Raw genomic sequence first — 20067 nt, 5'->3', positions numbered from 1 at the left:
TTGGAAGGGAGAAGCATCATGCACACTGGCAAACACGATGCAAACAAGACGTGATCTGCCTGAGATAAGATAAAACCCCCAAGTGTGTTTTATAAGCTGGTCCCCGACCGCAATAAATTATCTATCTATCTGAACTTCATTCGCAATAGCCAATGGCCATAGCAACAGTAAAACATTACAGTATACGCAGGAAATTTGATATAAGAGCACAATTTAAAGTCCTGAATCAGCCGTCAGTGGCCCTTATTCTGATTCCCCCGCTAGGAACCTTTGCTGTTATCTGCTCATTTTGACCTGAGCTCCTTAGAGAAAAGGGAAGGGAGCAGCCCTGGGTTCAAGGGCGTCCTGGGGCTTTTTGACCCTCCTCTCCCAGCTGAGGCTTTCCTGCAAACAAGCGTGTTTCGCATCCAGACTCCCCCTTTCCCCCGCCTTGCAGAAGCGACTTGCACCGTGGGGAGACATGGATCCCTCCTTCCGGGTGCCTTTCTCGGCCCAAGCGGATCCTTCAGCGGCGACCCCCTTCACTTGCAGCGGGTTGGACTAGATGACCTTTGGGAGTCCCTTCCAAACTACGATTCCTTCCCATTATAATCATCTTTGGCTTGTTAATGGAGAAATCTGAGGGCTCCCTTGGACAGAAAACCAGGACGCCAGCCAGGAAGACCAGAGCAAAACAGCAGCCAGGAGGCTTGGTCTTGATTGAAGACGGTCGCGATGGGACTCCCACTTGTGATAAGGTGAAACAAAATGGAAGCCCCGAACAAAAGAGAACCCAAACTTTTATTAGCTGCTGGTGGTGCTGTGGGTTAAACCACTGTGCCTAGGACTTGCGGTTCGAATCCCCACGACGGGGTGAGCTCCCATTGCTCAGTCCCAGCTCCTGCCAACCTACCAGTTCGAAAGCACGTCAAAGTGCAAGTAGATAAATAGGTACCGCTCTGGCAGGAAGGTAAACGGCGTTTCCGTGCGCTGCTCTGGTTCTCCAGAAGCGGCTTAGTCCTGCTGGCCACATGACCCAGAAGCTGTACGCCGACTCCCTCGGCCAATAAAGCGAGATGAGCACCGCAACCCCAGAGTGGGTCACGACTGGACCTAATGGTCAGGGGTCCCTTTAATCCCCATGTTACACCCCCCCCAAACTACATCACTCGTACATCACGGTTACATCAGGAAAGAAAGGGGAGGTCTGGTGGCCGTAATGTGATCATCCTGGCCCCATGGTTCCCCTCTCCCTCCACCAAACACCCATCAAGTGGAACAAAAAAGATCTTTACATTTCCCTGTTTCCCAGCCCAGTTCATCCCACCCTTTTGTCTCCATCTGGGTTTGGTATTTCTGGACTGGCTACCTGTCTGGCACTCAGGTATCAGGAGGCCAGGGATTATCCCTCAGGCAGAGGGGCTGCTGAGTTGCTGCATAGCTGAGCTCACAGGTCTATAGGGATTTCTGAAGTTTTCCCAGTGAGCCAGTACAGAGATCCATCGATCAGTGAATTCTTACATTTGGTATTGTGCAGCAGAGGCCCTTTGAATAGGCAGGAAGAAACTGTGACGAAGTGTTTTGTGGGGACAAGTCACAAAAGTCACAAAAGTGATTGTGCTGATTCTGTTAGTGGGCTGCATGTGCATGAGATCTGCTGGAGGGGTAAACACCCCCAAAAAAACCCTATGCACAAATTCCTGCAGCAGGTTCGCAACGAGAAGCCGCAAGCTGAGCCCTGCTCCGAGTAGACCCATTGGGCTCCGCGGAGAAGCGGACGGGCCCCGATCCCGGAGGGCGGAGCTGCGGCGGCGGAGGAGCGGAAGGGGAGGCGAGGCTCCGGCTGGCTCCGCCCGGGGAGGAGGAGGCTTCGCAGGCGCTTCCCTGCCCGGCTTCCCCGCCTCCCTCCCGGCAGACATGGCGGCGCCCGCCCCGCAAGAGCAGCAGCCGCAGCCGCAGGACGCGGAGCTGGAGGAGCTCCTCGAGAGTAAGGAAGGGGGAGACCCCGGGGTGGGGGTGGGGGGCGGAGGGGGACCCCCTCCGAGTCCCACGCAAACCCAAGCCCCGCCCCGAAACTGCCCTCTGCCCACCCCCGTTCACACGATCAGGGTCGCGACACGCGTGTCAGGCCGCGGGGCGAGAAGGGTCTGGGTCTGCCCCACCCCGCGGGGGGGCAGGGAAACAGAGAGCCTCCCCGCAAAGGACCTTGACCTTGGGGCCGCCCCCTGCCAGGCCTCCCCGGCTGGTTGGGGGGCAGGTGGGGGGAGAGGCTCCCCCCTCCATCCCCCACCTTCCCCCCAAAGGATCTGACACGGGGCTTGACTCCCACCCCCACGCCTCCCCTGTTCACGCCTGCGGGGGCCTTTCAAGAGACTCTCCCCACATTTTCTCCCTAAGGGGGGCTGCCCCATACACTGCTTATTTCTCTCCCCCCTCCCTGCTTAGAAGCCTGTATATGTGTGTGTGCACGTGGGAAGGTCTCTCATAACGTGTCCCAGCAGGAAGAGTCGAAACTCTGCCCCACCTCCCCAAATTAAAATAAATGCCCCCTTGGCTGAGTGGACAGAGACCCCCATCGCTGGGCACAGTGCCCCCCTCCCCATCCCCACATGATTCACTCCCCCTGGGGATTTTTAAGCAGAGGTTGGATGCCCCTCTGCCATGGAGGATTTAGCTGAGATTGCAGGGGGTTGGGCTGGATGACCTTTGGGGGTCCCTTGCGACTCCACACTTCTGGGGTTTCTGCATGGGCTGGCGCAGGGGGGGGTGAGGCTGCCCTCGGGCTCCTCTGGGGCAGCAGGTGACCCTCCGGCCTGGGGGCTCATTCGCACCTGGCACTCACGACTTTGTGTTTGCCCTTTCTTGCTGCCATGACAAATTCAGGATATTACAATATAAGCCCTTAACAGCTCGGGACCAGAGATCATCTTACGCCATATACGCCCACTCTGCCCAATCAACACCATCTGCAGAGCTGGCACTGGCGCAGGTGCCGTACGGCACCCATTCTGCATCCGTAAGAACCCAGCATCTGAGTGTGTTGGCACCCACCCTGTGGAACTCCCTGCCTCTTGACGGGGCCTTCGCTGTGCTCTTTACAGCGCCTGCTAAAAACATTTTTGTTTAAACAAGACTGTCCAGATATGCAGAATGTTTACATGTGTCTTATTTATATATATATATAATTTTCAAACATATTAATTGCACAAAATTTCATCTCTTATACAATTTTTTTGGACTTCCATCAGCACCTCTGATGATCTTCCATTTTTATAATTTGTTCTTCATTTCTTAAATTCATATTGCCTTAATTATCATAACTAACATCATCTTTTTCATTCAATAAAGCAATAATTCCAATTATTAATCTTACAAAACTTCCTGTAAACCTACAAATGTAATTTGGTCATCACAACTACTTTTCAGATAGTCCGTAAATTTATGCCAGTCTTCTGTGAATCTCTGGTCCTGCCGGTTTCCGAATTCTTCCTGTTAGTTTATCTAGTTCTGCATAGTCCATCAGTTTCATCCTCCAGTCTTCTTTCGTCGGTACATGTGTCTTAATTTTTAGCTGATTGTTGATTTTAATTATTTTTTGAATGTTTCCAACAGTTGCCTTTAACTGTTTTCCCCGATAACTTTATTGTTTTGCTCTTTATGAGGATTATTTTTTTTTAACACCGTCAGTGGTATATCGATTTTATGAATCAATACATAAATAGCAAAAAACTAAGAATGCGATGCGCGTTTTGCTGTGGGGCACATTTTGACCCACCTTTTCCCCAAGGTGGTGTGCGTTGGCCCCCCACTTTAATCCCCACGACAACCTTGTGAGCTTGAAAGGCAGCGGTCACACTCCTCCCTGGCGGAGTGGCAGGATTTGAACCCGGGCCTCTCCCAGGACCTCATCCAGCGCCCCTATTCCGCAGGGATTGTTGTTGTTGCTCAACGCAACGCTGGCAGCGTGTTCCTCTTGGGTGAGGCAAGAGTCTGGAGGTGGATCTCTCAGTTGCATCACTGCTTTGAACTTTTATCTCCTTTCACAAGGACTTTAGTGTGTCGGAGAGGATCATTGCAGATTTTCTGTCATTTCGCAGCCCTGCCAGATTTAACGCTTGGGCTTTCCGTCCTTTTAAAAAACCCGCTTTGGCTTAGGCAAACTGGAGCCAGGATCTGCCTGGAGCTCAATAGGGGCAGGATCCTGGCCTCCGTGTCCCCTCTTCCCACAACGCCTCCTCGCACTCGCTCCTCCCTTCCCAGCTGGAGTCTGGAAAGGAGACTCTGCGCAGGATCTGGGCGGATTCAGGAGCAGATCGGAAGCGGATTTGGCCATTAAATTTGCCTATTTTAAGTGAAGAGAGAAATGCAGCAGTGACAAATCTGCGTTCTTTTATGTATCTATATTTCCACCCTACGTCCTGCAAAATAAAAATAAAATAAAATTAAAATAAATAAATAAAATAAATAAATAAATATAAAATAAAACAAAAATAAATAAATAAAAAATTAAAAATAAGAAAATAAAAATAGTAAAGAAAGATGTTGTAAATAAGGCACCTTGGAGCTTGAAGTCATAACATTATTTATCAAAACGTGGCAACATTCGGCGGACTGATCGGTTATAACTTGCATTTTGTGTGTTTATTTGGAAAATAATCACGGTGACTTCATGTTTCATCAGTCAGCATCATTATGCAACAGATGAAATGCGTATAACGGTTGTTCAAAATTTTATTCTTCCACCGCTCCCTTATTTTTATTCAACGCCCCCCCAATTGCTTCTCCCGCCCCCTGGATCATTACAGCGTCCCCCCCCGGGAGTGATATCGCCCCCTTTGGGAAACACCAGGGTGGGGGGGGGGGTCTTCCTGCACCACTGTGTGCTGGGAAGCCCCCAGAAGGTGCCTTTTCCTTGGGGAAATTCCACCCTGGGCCCCCCAGCAAAGAAACCCTTCTCTTGCCTTCTGGATTTAGGGGAGATGCGTACCTGCTCACGTCTGCTCCCTCATGTGGGGGCAGCTGTTTCAATAATGCCCCCCCCCGCCTTGCATCATCACTCTTCTTTCTCTCCCCCCCCCCCTCTAGGTGCCCTCGATGACTTTGACAAGGCCAAGCCAGTCCCATCACCGCCCCCTTCAACTGCCTCCGTCGGGGACGCCAGCGTCTCTGAGAAATCGCCTGGAGATGCTGCCAAGGTAGGGCAGGCGACCTGAGCGCCCCCTGGGAATGTGGGGATGTGTGGGGCAGCTGGGGGAGAGAGGGCAGCCCCTTGCTCCCAAGGAGACGGACCTTGGGGGGTCTTGGCTTGGCAGGGGTCGAGGGTCGCACAGGGACAGGACCTCTGACTGCCTGTTGCTTCTTCTCCCCGTTGCTGAAACAGCCTACAGCTTCTTGATCAGGGGTCAGCAAACTTTTTCAGCAGGGGGCCAGTCCACTGTCCCTCAGAGCTTGTGGGGGGCCGGACTATATTTTGAAGGGGGGAATGAACAAATTCCTATGTTCCACAAATAACCCAGAGATGCATTTTAAATAAAAGCACACATTTTACTCATGTAAAAACATGCTGATTCCTGGACCATCTGCGGGCCGATTTAGAAGGCGATTGGGCCGGATCCGGCCCCCGGGCCTTAGTTTGCCTATCCCTGTTCTTGATCTTGAGAACCATTTGCAGTTCCCGCTCTGTAAAATGGGCCCATTAGGCCGCACAAGAACTTGTGCAGATGTCGGAGAGGGCCGAGTGTGGCGCTGATTTCAGCCCCTAAATAGCTCCCGGCCTTGCTCTCCTCTGGCGAGTGAGTTTTGTTTCCAGGCGAGTGGACAGGAAAGTTCTTAGGAACCGATGGATTTATTTTCCTTTTGGCCCTGGACTTCGCCAGCTGCCTAGGCAAATGTTTTGTGGGCTATTTGTGTGGGTCAGTGGCAAGACTCAGGGCTTCCCCTCTGCTTAAATCCAGGGGGTGCTGAGCCCCCCGTCTCGCCTCACCCATTTCACCTTTTCTCTTCCCAGGATTCCCTCTTTGCCTCGCAGGAGAAGTTCTTCCAGGACCTCTTTGATAGCGAACTGGCCTCCCAGGCCACGGCGGAGTTTGAGAAGGCCATGAAGGAGTTGGCCGAGGAGGAACCCCACCTGGTGGAGCAGTTCCAGAAGCTCTCCGAAGCAGCAGGCAGAGTCGGTGAGCGAGTTGCTTTTGGGGAGCTTCTTGAGATCCTCTTTCTCCACCCGTCTTCTTAGCGGAAAGCCAGGCAGGGTCTGAACTTGCTCCCTCCAGCTGGGCGTTGCTAGAAAGAGAAGAGTCTAGTGCCCAGATCAAGGGAAGGGATAAAAAGGTAAAGGGACCCCTGACCATTAGGTCCAGTCGTGGCCGACTCTGGGGTTGTGGCGCTCATCTCGCTTTACTGGCCGAGGGAGCCGGCGTACAGCATGTGGCCAGCATGACTAAGCCACTTCTGGCGAACCAGAGCAGCGCATGGAAACGCCGTTTACCTTCCCACCAGAGAGGCACCTATTTATCTACTTGCACTTTGACGTGCTTTCGAACTGCTAGGTGGGCAGGAGCTGGGACCGAGCAGCGGGAGCTCACCCCGTCATTGCAAGGATTTGAACCGCCGACCTTCTGATCGGCAAGTCCTAGGCTCTGTGGTTTAACTCACAGCGCCACCCGCGTCCCAAGGGAAGTGATAGTCCCACTCTATTCTGCCTTGGTCAGACCCCTCCTGGAGTCCAGTGTCCAGTTCTGGGCACCTCCGTTGGAGGAGGATATTGAAAAGATGGGGCGTGTGCAGAGGAGGGTGACTGAGATGGTCAAGGGTCTGTTAGACTCCCTGCTCCGTGATTGCAGTCATGGGATTTTTATCTATCACATGACGGTATATGTTTTGACTCCACAGAGTGGGAAGTGATGGAGACAGGATATTTGTTTTACTGTGTTCCGTGAAGTGGGACTATTGTCCTTTGCTCTTTTCCTCTTTGCTGTCTGATGCTAGAGAGAGAGGAGCCATGTTGCAGTGCTCCATGTGTGTTTATATGTAAATAAAGTAGATTAGCCAAAATGCTGAGTTGCTGAGGTCTGTTATGCAAAATGCGCAAACTCTGCGGATCCCTAAGTGTGCCGGTGTCGGTTGGCATCGGTTGCTGTGATGTTCAGGCTGAAGAAAGATTTTGAAGCTCCTGAACGATTGACCAGGAGGTAGAGAACATGCTAGTCGGGCATGTGTCTCTGCCAGGGTCCTACTCAAGTGTAGGGCAAGCTCCTGACAGCTTAGCCTGGAGAACAGGTATCTTAAGGGCTGTCACATGGAGGAGGGAAGATGCTTGTTTTCTCCTGCTCTGGAGGGTAGGACTCGCACACATGGCTTCAAGTTACAAGAAAGTAGATTCTGACTCAACATCAGGAAGAACTTTCTGACAGTAAGAGATGCTCAACAGTGGAAGGGTCTCCCTCCGGAGGTTGCGGGCTCTCCTTCCTTGGAGTTTTTTAAGCAGAGGTCGGACGGCCATCAGTCCTGGATGCTTGAGCTGAAATTCCTGCATTGGTGGGGGCTGGACTAGATGACCTGTGGAGGTCCCTTCCAACTCCACAGTTCCATGAGACGACATCCCAAAATGTTGTACAGTACCGCTGTCTCCGGAGGACAGCGGCCCACACTGACACCCCGTCCTTCTCAAAACGAAGACTTCCCCGCTTCTCAAAATAAATGCGGGGGTGCTTTCCCACCCACCCTAAGCATCACACACATTTATGAAGCAAAGCTAAGGGGCCTCCATCTGAACATTAGACCCAGCACCTTTCATGCTGCTCTACATCAATCAAGAGATCGTACCTGTCAGAGCTGCTACCAGGTCCCAGCTCACATAGGACCACGCCACACAGCGTCCACTTTAAAAGAGTCTTTATTGAGTTACAGGTTTCATTTCCGAACTGCAGCGTGCAGCTCTACACCTTCTGCTCTAGGTCGGCGAAGACCCGTCTGAGTCCCCGCCTCTTGCACACCAGCTTAATACCCTAGCCTTGCTCCACCTCCTTCGCCTCTCCCTACGTCTCTGGGTCCTTCTGCCCCCCTGGGCCTCCTCCCTTCTACTCTCCTCTGACGCTGACCCCCCTGATCCTTCTGCCTCCTTGCGGCGGGCTTTAGGACCTGGCTCACTCTCCGGGCTGCTTACTGCTCCAGCTTCCGCTGCATTTGAACTTGGCGCGCGCGCCCAACTCTCTACTTTCCTCTTAACCGTTGCCTCGCTCTCTGAGGAGGGCGTGACCACCCCTGACTCGTGCCCTCCCTCCTGCTGACAGCCTCCGGAACCCGATGCCTGGCTACCTTCCTCCCTGCTGCTCTCAGTCTTGAGCGTGGGTCCCGACTTCCAGCTGCTGCCGCCCTCAGTTATGAGCGTGGGTCCCGACTTCCAGCTGCTGCTCTCTGAATCTCCTCTGTTCCCTTCCTCCTGGGGTGTCCCCCCGGATCCCCCCCTTGCTCTGCTCACTGGGGCTCCCTTTTGGGAGTCCTCTGACTCACTGCTTAGGCTTGGAGATCTCGGGTCGTCATCATCACTCATTCTCCCTTCGGCTTCCTCCCCCTCGCTCTCTGTTTCCACCCTTCTCTGCGTCTCTGCTTCTGAACCCCTGACAGTACCGCTATGCTGTTACTTAAATAAAAAATATGTGTTAAAACTGACAATTTGAAAGGGGCTCTTTGAAAAGAATGCTCTTCCAAACACACACACACACACACACCCTGACTCCCACTGGTTAGTTAAAAATGCCCGGATGCCCCAAAGAGATCCACGCATTTTTTAACCGCAGACTCAGCTGCGTGAGTTCAAACTAGTGAAAATGCTGTGTGGGCTTCCAACTTCTGCTTAAAAACCTCCAATGAAGGAGAGCTGAATTTGAATGAATGAATGAATTTTATTATTACGGCCACAGACCAGTTCTGGCTCACTTACAATATCAGGAAAATCATAAAAAACATCAGGAATACATTGAATTGCAGTTGGGTATAACAGAGACTTAAAGAAATGGGAGTGCCTGATCACCTCCTCTGTCTCCTGCGAAATCTCTATGTGGGACAAGAAGCTACAGTTAGAACTGGATATGGAACAACTGATTGGTTCAAAATTGGGAAAGGAGTACGACAAGGCTGTATATTGTCTCCCTGCTTATTTAACTTACATGCAGAATTCATCATGCGAAAGGCTGGGCTGGATGAATCCCAAGATGGAATTAAGATCGCCGGAAGAAATATCAACAACCTCAGATATGCAGATGACACAACCTTGATGGCAGAAAGTGAAGAGGAATTAAAGAACCTTTTAATGAGGGTGAAAGAGGAGAGTGCAAAATATGGTCTGAAGCTCAACATCAAAAAAACGAAGATCATGGCCACTGGGCCCATCACCTCCTGGCAAATAGAAGGGGAAGAAATGGAGGCAGTGAGAGATTTTACTTTCTTGGGCTCCATGATCACTGCAGATGGTGAAAGCAGTCACGAAATTAAAAGATGCCTGCTCCTTGGGAGAAAAGCAATGACAAATCTAGACAACATCTTAAAAAGCAGAGACATCACCTTGTTGACAAAGGTCCGTATAGTTAAAGCCATGGTTTTCCCAGTAGTGATGTATGGAAGTGAGAGCTGGACCATAAAGAAGGCTGATCGCCGAAGAATGGATGCTTTTGAATTCTGGTGCTGGAGGAGACTCTTGAGAGTCCCATGGACTGCAAGAAGATCCAACCTCTCCATTCTGAAGGAAATCAGCCCTGAGTGCTCACTGGAAGGACAGATCCTGAAGCTGAGGCTCCAAGACTTTGGCCACCTCATGAGAAGAGAAGACTCCCTGGAAAAGACCCTGATGTTGGGAAAGATGGAGGGCACAAGGAGAAGGGGACGCCGGAGGATGAGATGGTGGGACAGTGTTCTCGAAGCTACCAGCATGAGTTTGACCAAACTGCGGGAGGCAGTGGAAGACAGAAGTGCCTGGCGTGCTCTGGTTCATGCGATCACAAAGAGTTGGACACGACTAAACGACTAAACAACAACAACATAATAACAGAGACAATTCGGATATAGTGGCAGTTAAAAATATACATTAAATCTTGATCACTAAAATAGAACCTAAAATTGTCATTTAAAACCTTAATCATTTTGGTAGTACAGCTTGTTCCCTAAGTTTTATGGCAGTCGCACAGAATTTGGCCAGGAGAACTGCTGTTGTTGTTGCTACACGTAGAATTGCAGAACTGTATGTGGGGACGCGGGTGGCGCTGTGGGTTAAACCACAGAGCCCAGGACTTGCCGATCAGAAGGTTGGTGGTTCAAATCCCCACGACAGGGTGAGCTCCCGTTGCTCGGTCCCTGCTCCTGCCAACCAAGCAGTTCGAAAGCACGTCAAAGTAGATAAATAGGTACCACTCCGGCGGGAAGGTAAACGGCGTTTCCGTGCGCTGCTCTGGTTCACCAGAAACGGCTTAGTCATGCTGGCCACATGACCCGGAAGCTGTACGCTGGCTCCCTCGGCCAATAAAGCGAGATGAGCGCCACAACCCCAGAGTCGGCCACGACTGGACCTAATGGTCAGGGATCCCTTTACCTTTACAGTTGGAATCACAGCTAAAGGTTCCCTGGCACGATGCCCATCCAGCCTCTGAAAGAGATCTCGCCCACAACCTTCCAAGGTTGTCTGCTCCTCTATCCAATGGCTCTTACCCCTGGAAAGTTCTTCCTGAACTTGAGTCAGAATACCAGTGTTGTGACTTCCGGGGTGGCGCCACCGGCAATGGCAGACTCCCTCTGAACCGGAGGGACTAGCTCCGCAAGAAACGGGTCTTTTCCGCTGCGGCGTAGTGGGGACCCTTCTGGAAATCACAGGCGGATGAATCCTGCGACCGTGGGACTCGGCGGGCACCTTTAGCACCCCCCAACCCACGAAGGAACCCAGAAACGGGCTCCGAAGTGAAGAGGGGGAAGTGGCGCGGTGCTGTGAGTTTACTGCTTTTTCTGTGGAGTGAAGCCGCATAGCCGTTGCCGGAGAGCGCTGCCTTTTTTCTGGGACAATTTGGCATTTAAAATAACCAACCGTGAGTACTGGAACAGTAAATATTTGGGCTTCAGATAAGAATTGGAGAAATAAGAAGGAATTTGGACTTTAAAACGAACCCTAATTTGGTACTGAAACGGGAAGGATAAACAGGAAGTCACCCTTCCGTTTCTTTGTAGTTAGAACAAAGCAAAGACAATACAAACTAGAGCCTCCAAAATTATTTTTAAAGGATCGACTTTCATCATTTTAAATCGCTGAACCCCTCTTCGGTAGCAGAAGAAGAAGGGGTTTTTTTCCTGAGCCGTTTAAACCTGCAGAAGTGAAGTTAAAGTAAAGTAATTTTTCCATCGTCCTGACCCTGGAGTGGGGTGTCAGATTTGATGATTGAAGCTCATTGACCAGAAACAAATGTCTTGACAGATAGTTAAAAGAAGAGAAACATTGTGACTCCATTGTTTCCTTTCGTCTTTTAAAAGAACAAATATGGACAAAATATCTTAATAAAGAAACTGTGTTGTTATTGTTTCTAAGGAAAAGAACTACCAGAAGTCTTCCCCCTAGAGGGGAACTGTGAGATTGTAACTAAACTTTGGAAACTTGCAGCTGTCACTGATTACAACTGTGGGAAAGAATTCGTGACCTTGTAGGACAATGCCTTCAGAAACACTGTTGGGTGCTTTCTGCAAAATAAGTGCCCTATTGGATCAGTTAAGTCAGAAGATGGATTTTATGACTAATGCGGCCAGAACCTTTGAACAGGTAGTGGAGCTGATGGGATTTATCTTGGAGGGAATTTGAAACATGTTTACTACTTGAAACAGGTTTTAAATACCACATGGAGCTTAGTCTGGACTATGAGAAAGGGACTGATCTGTCGAAAAGGGTCAAAAACACTATCAAGCTGGAGTTCCCATGAGTGAAAGGAAAATATGAAGAAGAACTGCGGAAGGGACATGGAAGAGATTTGATGGCCTCGGATATAAGATCACCAGGTTGAATGGGCCAGACAAATGGGACAAAAAGGACTGATAATCCCGGGACCGGGGGGAGGGGACGCTGGAAGAAGATTGGATTGTTTTTATTCTCTTATTTCTTTATCGTCAGAAATGTTTTTATGAAAGTTGCAAAAATGTTGAAATGGATTTACTAGGCTCTTGTAAGAATGTTTAAAGAATTAGGCGAAAAGGTAGTGGTTATGAGAAGCTGGTATAAATAAGATTTATATTTTAAGTTTTAAGCTTTAATATAAGATAAGATGAAAAATAGAGCAAGGTAATGTATTGACAGAATATTATGAATTATGGAAAGGATTTGCTGTGACAATTATCAACCAAGATACAAGAGACGGGAGGAGGAGGAGGTCATGGAAAGAAGGTAAAGAAAGTGGAGAATTTGAAAATGATGGTTTTATTTTTTGTTTTTTGTTTTTGTCTTTTTTTCTGTAATTTTGTCTTTCTTTTTTCTTTGTGATTTTAAAAATTCTTTTTTCAATAAAGATCATTTTAAAAAACAACAAAACAGAATGCCAGTGTTGCCCAACTTAAGGCAGCTTTTCCGACGGGTGGATTTGGGGGCACCAGGGCAACTCGGCACAGAATTGCGACCTTTGCCATGGCAGTTCATGGATGTTTTGAGGGAACCCCTTCTTGCCTCAAGCGAGTCTCAGGCCCTTGGCGTCTCCAAATTCCCGTTGCAGGATTTCTGGTGCCCTTTCAGAATAAAGACAGGGGGAGCGGTGAGGTCGCATCCTGTTTCAGGCTCCTGGGTGAGAGCAAAGAGGCCGAGAGGGCAGGTGTGTCAGAAGCGGAAGGAACTGACGCTGGGTTATTTATTTCGTAAAAATTATACACTGCTTGATTGTGTAAACAAACGACAACCCTCAAAGCGATTTACCAAAAAGATAAAATGGTAAAATCAAGAAAAAATCACGACAGTGCTTTAAAACTTGCATAAGTTGAAACACCAGATCAGATTAAAACTGCTTCAACTTTCTCAGGATTTACATATATAAATGTGTGTGTGTGGCTTTATATTTTTGTACAATTTGTCGTTCAAGTTGTTAGTCGTCGCTTTAGATTTTCGTACACCACGTAAGAGATTTATATATTTAAGAAAGCTTATTAAGTGGTATAGAAGTGGTCTAAATATATAAATAATATTTTTCATTTTAAAACCAAATGCATTTTCCTCGCCAGGGGGTCTCTTAAACACTTTTCTCCCTTGCTTTTTTGCAGGAAGCGATTCCAGCTCCCAGCAGGAGTTCACTTCCTGCCTGAAAGAGACGCTCAGCGGCTTGGCAAAGAATGCAGACGACCTCCAGGTAAACCCCTGAACCCCTTTCTGTCTCCCTGGCTTCTCCGAAATGCTTCCTCTGCGTTTCCAGCAGGGGATCCACTCTGCAGACCCCGTTTCGTCAACGCCTGTTTGGGGTGCGAGAAGCAACAAATCCCAGTCGCCGCCCTCACTGCAAGCGGGGAGAGCGCTGCTGCTTCTCTTGCACCCAGGGCCCGCTTGCGGGATTCCACTTGGGGCATTTGGTTAGCTGGGAGTAGATGGGACGCTGGCCTGATCCAGAAGGCCAGGGTCGCCATGCGGAGGTCTGCTGTGATAGCAGAACCTCCATGCCCAAGAGCAGTCTACCACAGAATAACAGGTGGTGGGGAACTGCAGAGCCGCTGTTGTGCTCAGGGTCCCACTTGGGAGATTCCTTTTGGGGCACTTTTGAGAACTAATAATTATTATAATTTATTTATACCCCACCCATCTGGCTCAGTTTCCCCAGCCACTCTGGGCGGCTTCCAACCGAATATTGAAAACAATACAGCGTCAGACATTAAAAACTTCCCTAAACAGGGCCGCCGTCAGTTGTCTTTTAGAAGTAAAATAGTTGTTTGTTGCCTTGACATCTGATGGGAGGGCATTCCATAGGGTGGGCGCCACAACTGAGAAGGCCCTCTGCCTGGTTCCCTGTAACCTTACTTCTCGCAGGGAGGGAACCGCCAGAAGGCCCTCGGATCTGGACCTCAGTGTTCAGGCTGGACGATGGAGGTGGAGACGCTCCTTCAGGTCTACTGGGCTGAGGCTGTTTAGGGCAGGCATAGGCAAACTCGGCCTCCAGATGTTTTCGGACTACAACTCCCATCATCCCTGACCACTGGTCCTGTTAGCTAGGGATGATGGGAGTTGTAGCCCCAAAACATCTGGAGGCCGAGTTTGCCTATGCCTGCTTTAGGGCTTTCAAGATCAGCACCAACACTTTGAATTGTGCTCGGAAACGTACTGGGAGCCAATGAAGATCTTTCAAGACTGGTGTTATATGGTCTCGGCGGCTGCTCCCAGTCCCCAGTCTGGCTGCCGCATTCTGGATTAGTTGTAGTTTCCGGTCACCTTCAATGGTAAACCCACAGAGAGCGCATTGCAGGAGTCCAAGCGGGAGATAACCAGAGCATGCGCCTCTCTGGCAAGGGAAACCCCCCGAGCAGGATCCTCCCTTCCTCCATGAATTTGTCTGATCCTTTTTTAAAGCCGTCCTATGGGGCAGTGGGCTTAGAATGTAGCTGGCGGGGCTGTAGGTCATCTCTTGCCTTTTCCTTCCGTGAAGAGGTTGGCTTCCTCGCCCGGCCTCCTTAGCAGCCGCCCCCCCTTCCTTCTCCCGCAGAACTCCAGCGTCTCTGAGGAGGAGCTTGCGAAGACCATGGAAGGCCTGGGCTTGGAGGAGGGAGACGGCGAAGGGAGTCTCCTGCCCATAATGCAAAGCATCATGCAGAATCTGCTGTCGAAAGATGTGCTTTACCCCTCCCTGAAGGAGATCACGGAGAAAGTAAGGCGGAAGGGCCCTCCCTGGGGGGGACGGGGACGTGGCTCAGTGGCAGAACAGCTGCCTTGAATGCAGAAGGTCCCAGGATCAGCCCCTGGCTTCCTAAGCAGGGGTGGGAGAGGAGCGTAGATGGGCTTCATGGTCTGAACTTGGTGTAAGGCTGCTCCCTACATTCCCGGAAAAACCAGTGCTGTCCAGGGTGGTAAAGACTGCGGAGAGAATAACTGGGTGCCCTCTTCCCACCTTGGATCAAATCTACGCTTCCAGGTGCCATAAGAAAGCAGCAGAGATAGCGCAGGACAGTGCTCACCCCGGAAATGATCTCTTTCAGCTTCTGCCTTCTGGAAGAAGGTCCAGGGTTAGAAAGGCCAGGACTAGCCGCCTGAGAAACAGTTTCTACCCAAATGCGATTTTGGTTTTAAACGCAGTGTAAGGAGTCTCTATGGGAATATATTGTATTTAATTATGGGGTATCAGAGTTTTTAGGGGGCTAACCAGGTTGGGATAGCTGGGATAGCAGGCTTGTGGGTTTTGAATGTCTGATGTCGATTCCCCCCCCCCCCAAATATCGTTGTTCTGTATGGGACAATGACAATAAAGATTATCGTATTGTATCATACTGTGTTTAAAGCAACACTAGAACAATGAGGACTGGGAACCTGCTTCAAGTTTAGTGGAAAGGGCCATCGCTCAGTGATAAAGAGAAAACAGAAGGACCCGGGTTCAGTGCTTCTCCAGGTGTGGCTGTCTGAAAGATGCCCGTCTGAAACCCTGGAGAGCCACAGCTGCCACTTAGTGTAGACCAGGGGTCAGCAACCTTTTTCAGCAGGGGGCCGCTCCACCATCACCCAGACCATGTGGTGGGCCAGACTATATATATATATATATATTTTGGGGGGGGGAATGAACAAATTCCTTTGCGTCACACATAACCCAGAGTTGCATTTTAAATCAAAGGACACATTCTACTCATGTAAAAACACGCTGATTCCCAGACCGTCCACAGGCTGGATTTAGAAGGCGATTGGGTTGGATCTGGCCCCCGGGCCTTAGGTTGCCCACCCCTGGTGTAGACAGTCCTGAAGAAGACGAGCCCAAGTCCGGCTTCCTACGGTCCGTGTAGGAGCAGCGTAGCCCACCCTCCCTTCTTTTCCTCCCCCAGTACCCGGAGTGGCTGCAGAGCCACCGCGACTCCCTGCCACAGGAGCAGTTTGAGAAGTACCAGGAGCAGCACAGCATCATGGGCAGGATCTGCGAGCAGTTTGAGGCTGAGCTGCCCACCGACGGGGACACGGAGCACAAGGCCCGCTTCGAGGTGGTCCTGGACCTCATGCAGCAGGTGGGTAGGGGGCTGGGGGAGAGGGCCTGGGTGTTGGGATGCTGCTAAGGAATCGGGGGCAGCTGGCAAGCCCCCAGCTGGCTCCAGCCCACCGGCCCAACTCCAGTCCTTGGTGCAGCATGAATCTGCGACCCAGAGCTTCAGCAGAGTAAACGCACGACAGAAGTGGCAGGGAGAGGCTGTGTAAAGCATATTCACAAGCATTTTATTCGGCATACATCAGGACAAGAGGAAAAACATGTCTTCTCCCTTTCATGACCAAGCAAGCAGCATAAGCAAAAGCTATATGCACAAACGGAAGTTCCCAGCAAGCAGCGCTGGAATGTAAACAGACATATGACATACAACAATTCCACACATCTGTTAAGGTGGAACGGAAGATCAATATCCTAACACTGGGGGGGGGGGGCAGGACATTGAGCCCCCTGCCATGGTTTCCTTGCTGATGCCGATGCCTGTTTTCTCTGCCTTCCAGCTCCAAGACCTCGGCCACCCCCCCAAGGAACTGGCGGGAGAATCGGTGAGTTTGGGCAGGGAGCAGATGGCACCCCATTTCTTTCTTTCTTTCTTTCTTCCTTTCTTTCTTTCTTTCTTTCTCTCTCTCTCTCTCTCTCTCTCTCTCTCTCTCTCTCTCTCTCTCCTTCTCCCCTGTCCTGCCCGCATTCCCTTCCTTCCTTCCTCCAGATGTAACTGGACCACAGCTCCCTTCTTAATTCTGCCCACTCCTTTCCTTCCTGCACACCAATCAAAGAATGGTGGGGTTGGAAGGGATACCCCAGGGCCATCTAGTCCAACCCCCCCAGAATCGCAGCGAAAGCATCCCTGGCAGGTGGCCAACAAACCTCTGCTTGGAAACCTCCAGCGAAGGAGCGCCAACGTTCAGATGGGGCCCATTCCTCTGCCAAACAGCTCTTGCGCTCAGAAAGCTCTTCCTGAGGTTTAGTCAGAATCTCCTTTCTTGCAATTTGTTGGTTAACATCCTGTCCTCCGGCACAACAGGAAATATTCAATAGAATGTTACAGTTGTGAGGGACCTATTCCAACCCCCTGCAATGCGGGGCTCCCGGCTAATCTCCCCCTTCTCTCCATCTTCTTCCTCCTGCAGCCCCCCGGCCTGAACTTCGACCTGGAGGGAATGAACCTGCCAGACGCAGCCAGTTCGGGAGGAGGAGACCAGTGCCAGATAATGTGACCCCACAGAGTGAGCGGACCGGGAGGAACGCGGCAGAGGGGTCCCCGGAGGGGCGTTACTGTGTCCGGGGTTGGGGGGGCTGATTCTCTCTCCCCCTCCCCACCTCCTTTTATTTTGGTTTTCTTCAATCACCAGGTGCCTAAAATGGGCTGGGCTGACTGTGTTAATACGTATGTGTGCGGGTGAACTTTATAAGAAAAAATCCAAATAGGATGATACAAGTCAGAGGCTTTCAGAAAGTCTCAAGGGATGTAAATGGACATGTTGCTGCCGTCTCTGGGGTCCTGGGGTGTGTGTGTGGGGGGGATGTGCAAGAGACACCCCCACTTCTTTCCCTCTCCTTCCCTGCCCTGGACCGATTAACAGATGGAGCTCAGCAGTCGTGTGTGTGTCAATTGCTCCCCTGGTTGGCTCTTGAGGGAGCCAGGCAGGTGAGGGGGGTGCTGGGGGGTCAGAGAAGGCGTCAGCCCCCGCCAACGGGCCAGGCCTACAGTTCTCAGTAACAGCAGGTCCTCCTTGTTTTGCCTGGGGTTCCCTGGAATCTGCCTTTTGGAAGCCGGCTGGCGCCGCTCCTTCGAAGTTCTGTGACGGTTTTGGGCCACGCAAGAAGTGTTGGCGCTGGAGCAGAATCCCCTCCGCACCTGGCAGGGAGGAAGAGGGAGCGTCCAGCGGCCCCACCTGAGCCCCAGGGGGGATGCCTGGCCGAGGCGATTTCCAGAAAGCACTGATTTAAATGGGGGCATTGAAAACGTCCCTGCCCCAAACAGCTGCTGGATGCCCTCTCTCCCCACTTTTCAATACTAACCCTGCCTGCCCCTCTGGTTAACACTGCCCCTCTCTTGGTGACTCTCCATCTCTGGACCCCCGGGAACTTGGGCTTGGCCAGAGAGAAAGCCAGGAGAGGTCAGTCGGGGGGGGGGGCGGGCGATGCCGTCCTCATCCCTGCCAGGACTGGGGGGGTGGGCTCTGGAGTTTATGTCTGCTCTCCTTCCTGAGACGGGCAGAACCTCAGAGGGAGGGGTGTTTGTGTCTGTGTGTGTAAGGATAATTATTAAAAATAAAGGCGGAAAAGCTGATCCTCTTTTTGCTTCCCTGCGTTTTCTTTTGATGAAACGCTGTGTGTGTGTGTAGAGAGAGAAGTCAAGGCTTACTCCAGACACCCTATTTTGTGTGAGAATAATTTCAGCGAGTTCCCCTAGGACACCGCTTCCGACTGACAAATCGCCAGCTATGTCCAGGAAATTCTGGACGTAGTTCGCTTCTTTAAGATCCTTCCCAAAAGTTGCAGGTGTCACAAGTGCATTTTGATGTGATGCCAAAACATTAATTCCTGCATGGCAGGGGAGTGGGCTAGATGGCCCTTGAAGGTCCCTTCCAACTACAGTTCTATGATCCTTGCACGGAAGCTAATCTGATGCCATTTGGGGAGGAAGTTCGACAGGCAGGGAGCCACCACCCAGAAAGCCCCACCCCAAAGACCCTTCGTGGCGCAGCAAACAAGGCCTTTCCAGCAGATTGCAAAGCATGATGTGCGAATTATCAGGTCTGAGACCGTTATGTACTTGCAGGGAATCAATCTCTGGAACTCCCTGCTCCTTGATATTAAGCAGGCACCTCCTTCGCACTGTAAAACTTTAAATTTTGTTGATATTTTGACAAGTTTTCCAACACTTTGAATTGTGCTTGGAAACCTACTGGGAGCCAATGCAGGTCTTTCAAGACTGGTGTTATGTGGTCTCGGCGGCCGCCCCCAGTCCCCAGTCTAGCTGCAGCATTGTGGATTAATTGCAGTTTCCGGGTCACCTTCAAAGGTAGCCCCACGTAGAACGCATTGCAGTAATCCAAGCGAGAGATAACTAGAGCATGCACCACTCTGGCGAGACAGTCCGCAGGCAGGGAGGGTCTCATCCTGCGTACCAGATGGAGCTGGTAAACAGCTGCCCTGGAGGCAAAATTGATCTGCGCCTCCATGGACAGCTGTGAGTCCAGAATGACTCCCAGGCTGCGCACCTGGTCCTTCAGGGGCACAGTGACCCCATTCAGGACCAGGGAATCCTCCACACCTGCCCACCCCCTGTCCCCCCAAAATAGTACTTCTGTCTTGTCAGGATTCAACCTCAATCCCTTAGCGGCCATCCATCCTCCAACTGCCTCCAGACACTCACACAGGACTGTCACCGCCTTCGCTGGTTCTGACTTGAAAGAGAGGCAGAGTGCTCTTCTCCTGCTCCCCAAAAGTCTCTGGTTGACCATAGTAAGAACAGCATCCTGGACTAGATGCCCCACTCCTTTTCGTTTGATTCAGCAGCCAGGCTGCTGTGTCTCCATGGACAGCTGTGAACTCATGGATATTCTGTGAAGCTGAATGCGGGGCGAATAACAGAAAGTCCTCCTTGACGCAGCCCAGAGTTGGACTGCGGAACTCTCTGCCACATGAGACAACCTGGAAGCCTTGAAAGGAGGACTGGAACCTAGAAATAAAAATGGGGGAGCCGGATCGTGATGGTGGTTGAACAACAACAGCAACATATTATACTATATAATAAAACAATACGACATATTTTAATGATTGTTTTTTTATTGTTCTTGAGGAGCTGCCGCTCTGCGCGCGCCTCTCTATGGCCCTCCTTCCTTCCCTCCCCCTAGAGCCCTTCTGCGCGCTCCTCTCGGCGCCTCTCCCCTCCCAACCCGGAAGCACTTCCCTCGCGCGT

The 20067-nt window shown here is 50.9% G+C and overlaps 1 protein-coding gene across 1 annotated transcript; it reads left to right on the top strand.

The window, feature by feature from the left end:
* Nucleotides 1-1818: 1818 nt before the first annotated feature.
* Nucleotides 1819-18437, top strand: PEX19 (peroxisomal biogenesis factor 19). The gene is made up of 8 exons (XM_082202502.1): nt 1819-1966; nt 5065-5174; nt 5987-6152; nt 13243-13328; nt 14667-14828; nt 15988-16164; nt 16640-16684; nt 17270-18437. The coding sequence occupies exons 1-8, from the start codon at nt 1897-1899 to the stop codon at nt 17354-17356; spliced, it is 903 nt and encodes a 300-aa protein (XP_082058628.1). The 5' UTR covers nt 1819-1896; the 3' UTR covers nt 17357-18437.
* Nucleotides 18438-20067: the final 1630 nt, after the last annotated feature.

This window comes from Podarcis vaucheri, assembly GCF_965113315.1.
Source record: "Podarcis vaucheri genome assembly, chromosome: 16".
Lineage (NCBI taxonomy): Eukaryota > Metazoa > Chordata > Lepidosauria > Squamata > Lacertidae > Podarcis > Podarcis vaucheri.
This window is presented reverse-complemented; position numbering and strand designations above follow the sequence as displayed.

Coding starts and splice junctions, on each gene's coding strand:
- PEX19 (XM_082202502.1), top strand. CDS start 1,897: ATGGCGGCGCCCGCCCCGCAAGAGCAGCAGCCGCAGCCGCAGGACGCG. Junction 13,329..14,666: donor AGAATGCAGACGACCTCCAG/GTAAACCCCTGA, acceptor CTTCTCCCGCAG/AACTCCAGCGTCTCTGAGGA. Junction 14,829..15,987: donor TGAAGGAGATCACGGAGAAA/GTAAGGCGGAAG, acceptor TTCCTCCCCCAG/TACCCGGAGTGGCTGCAGAG.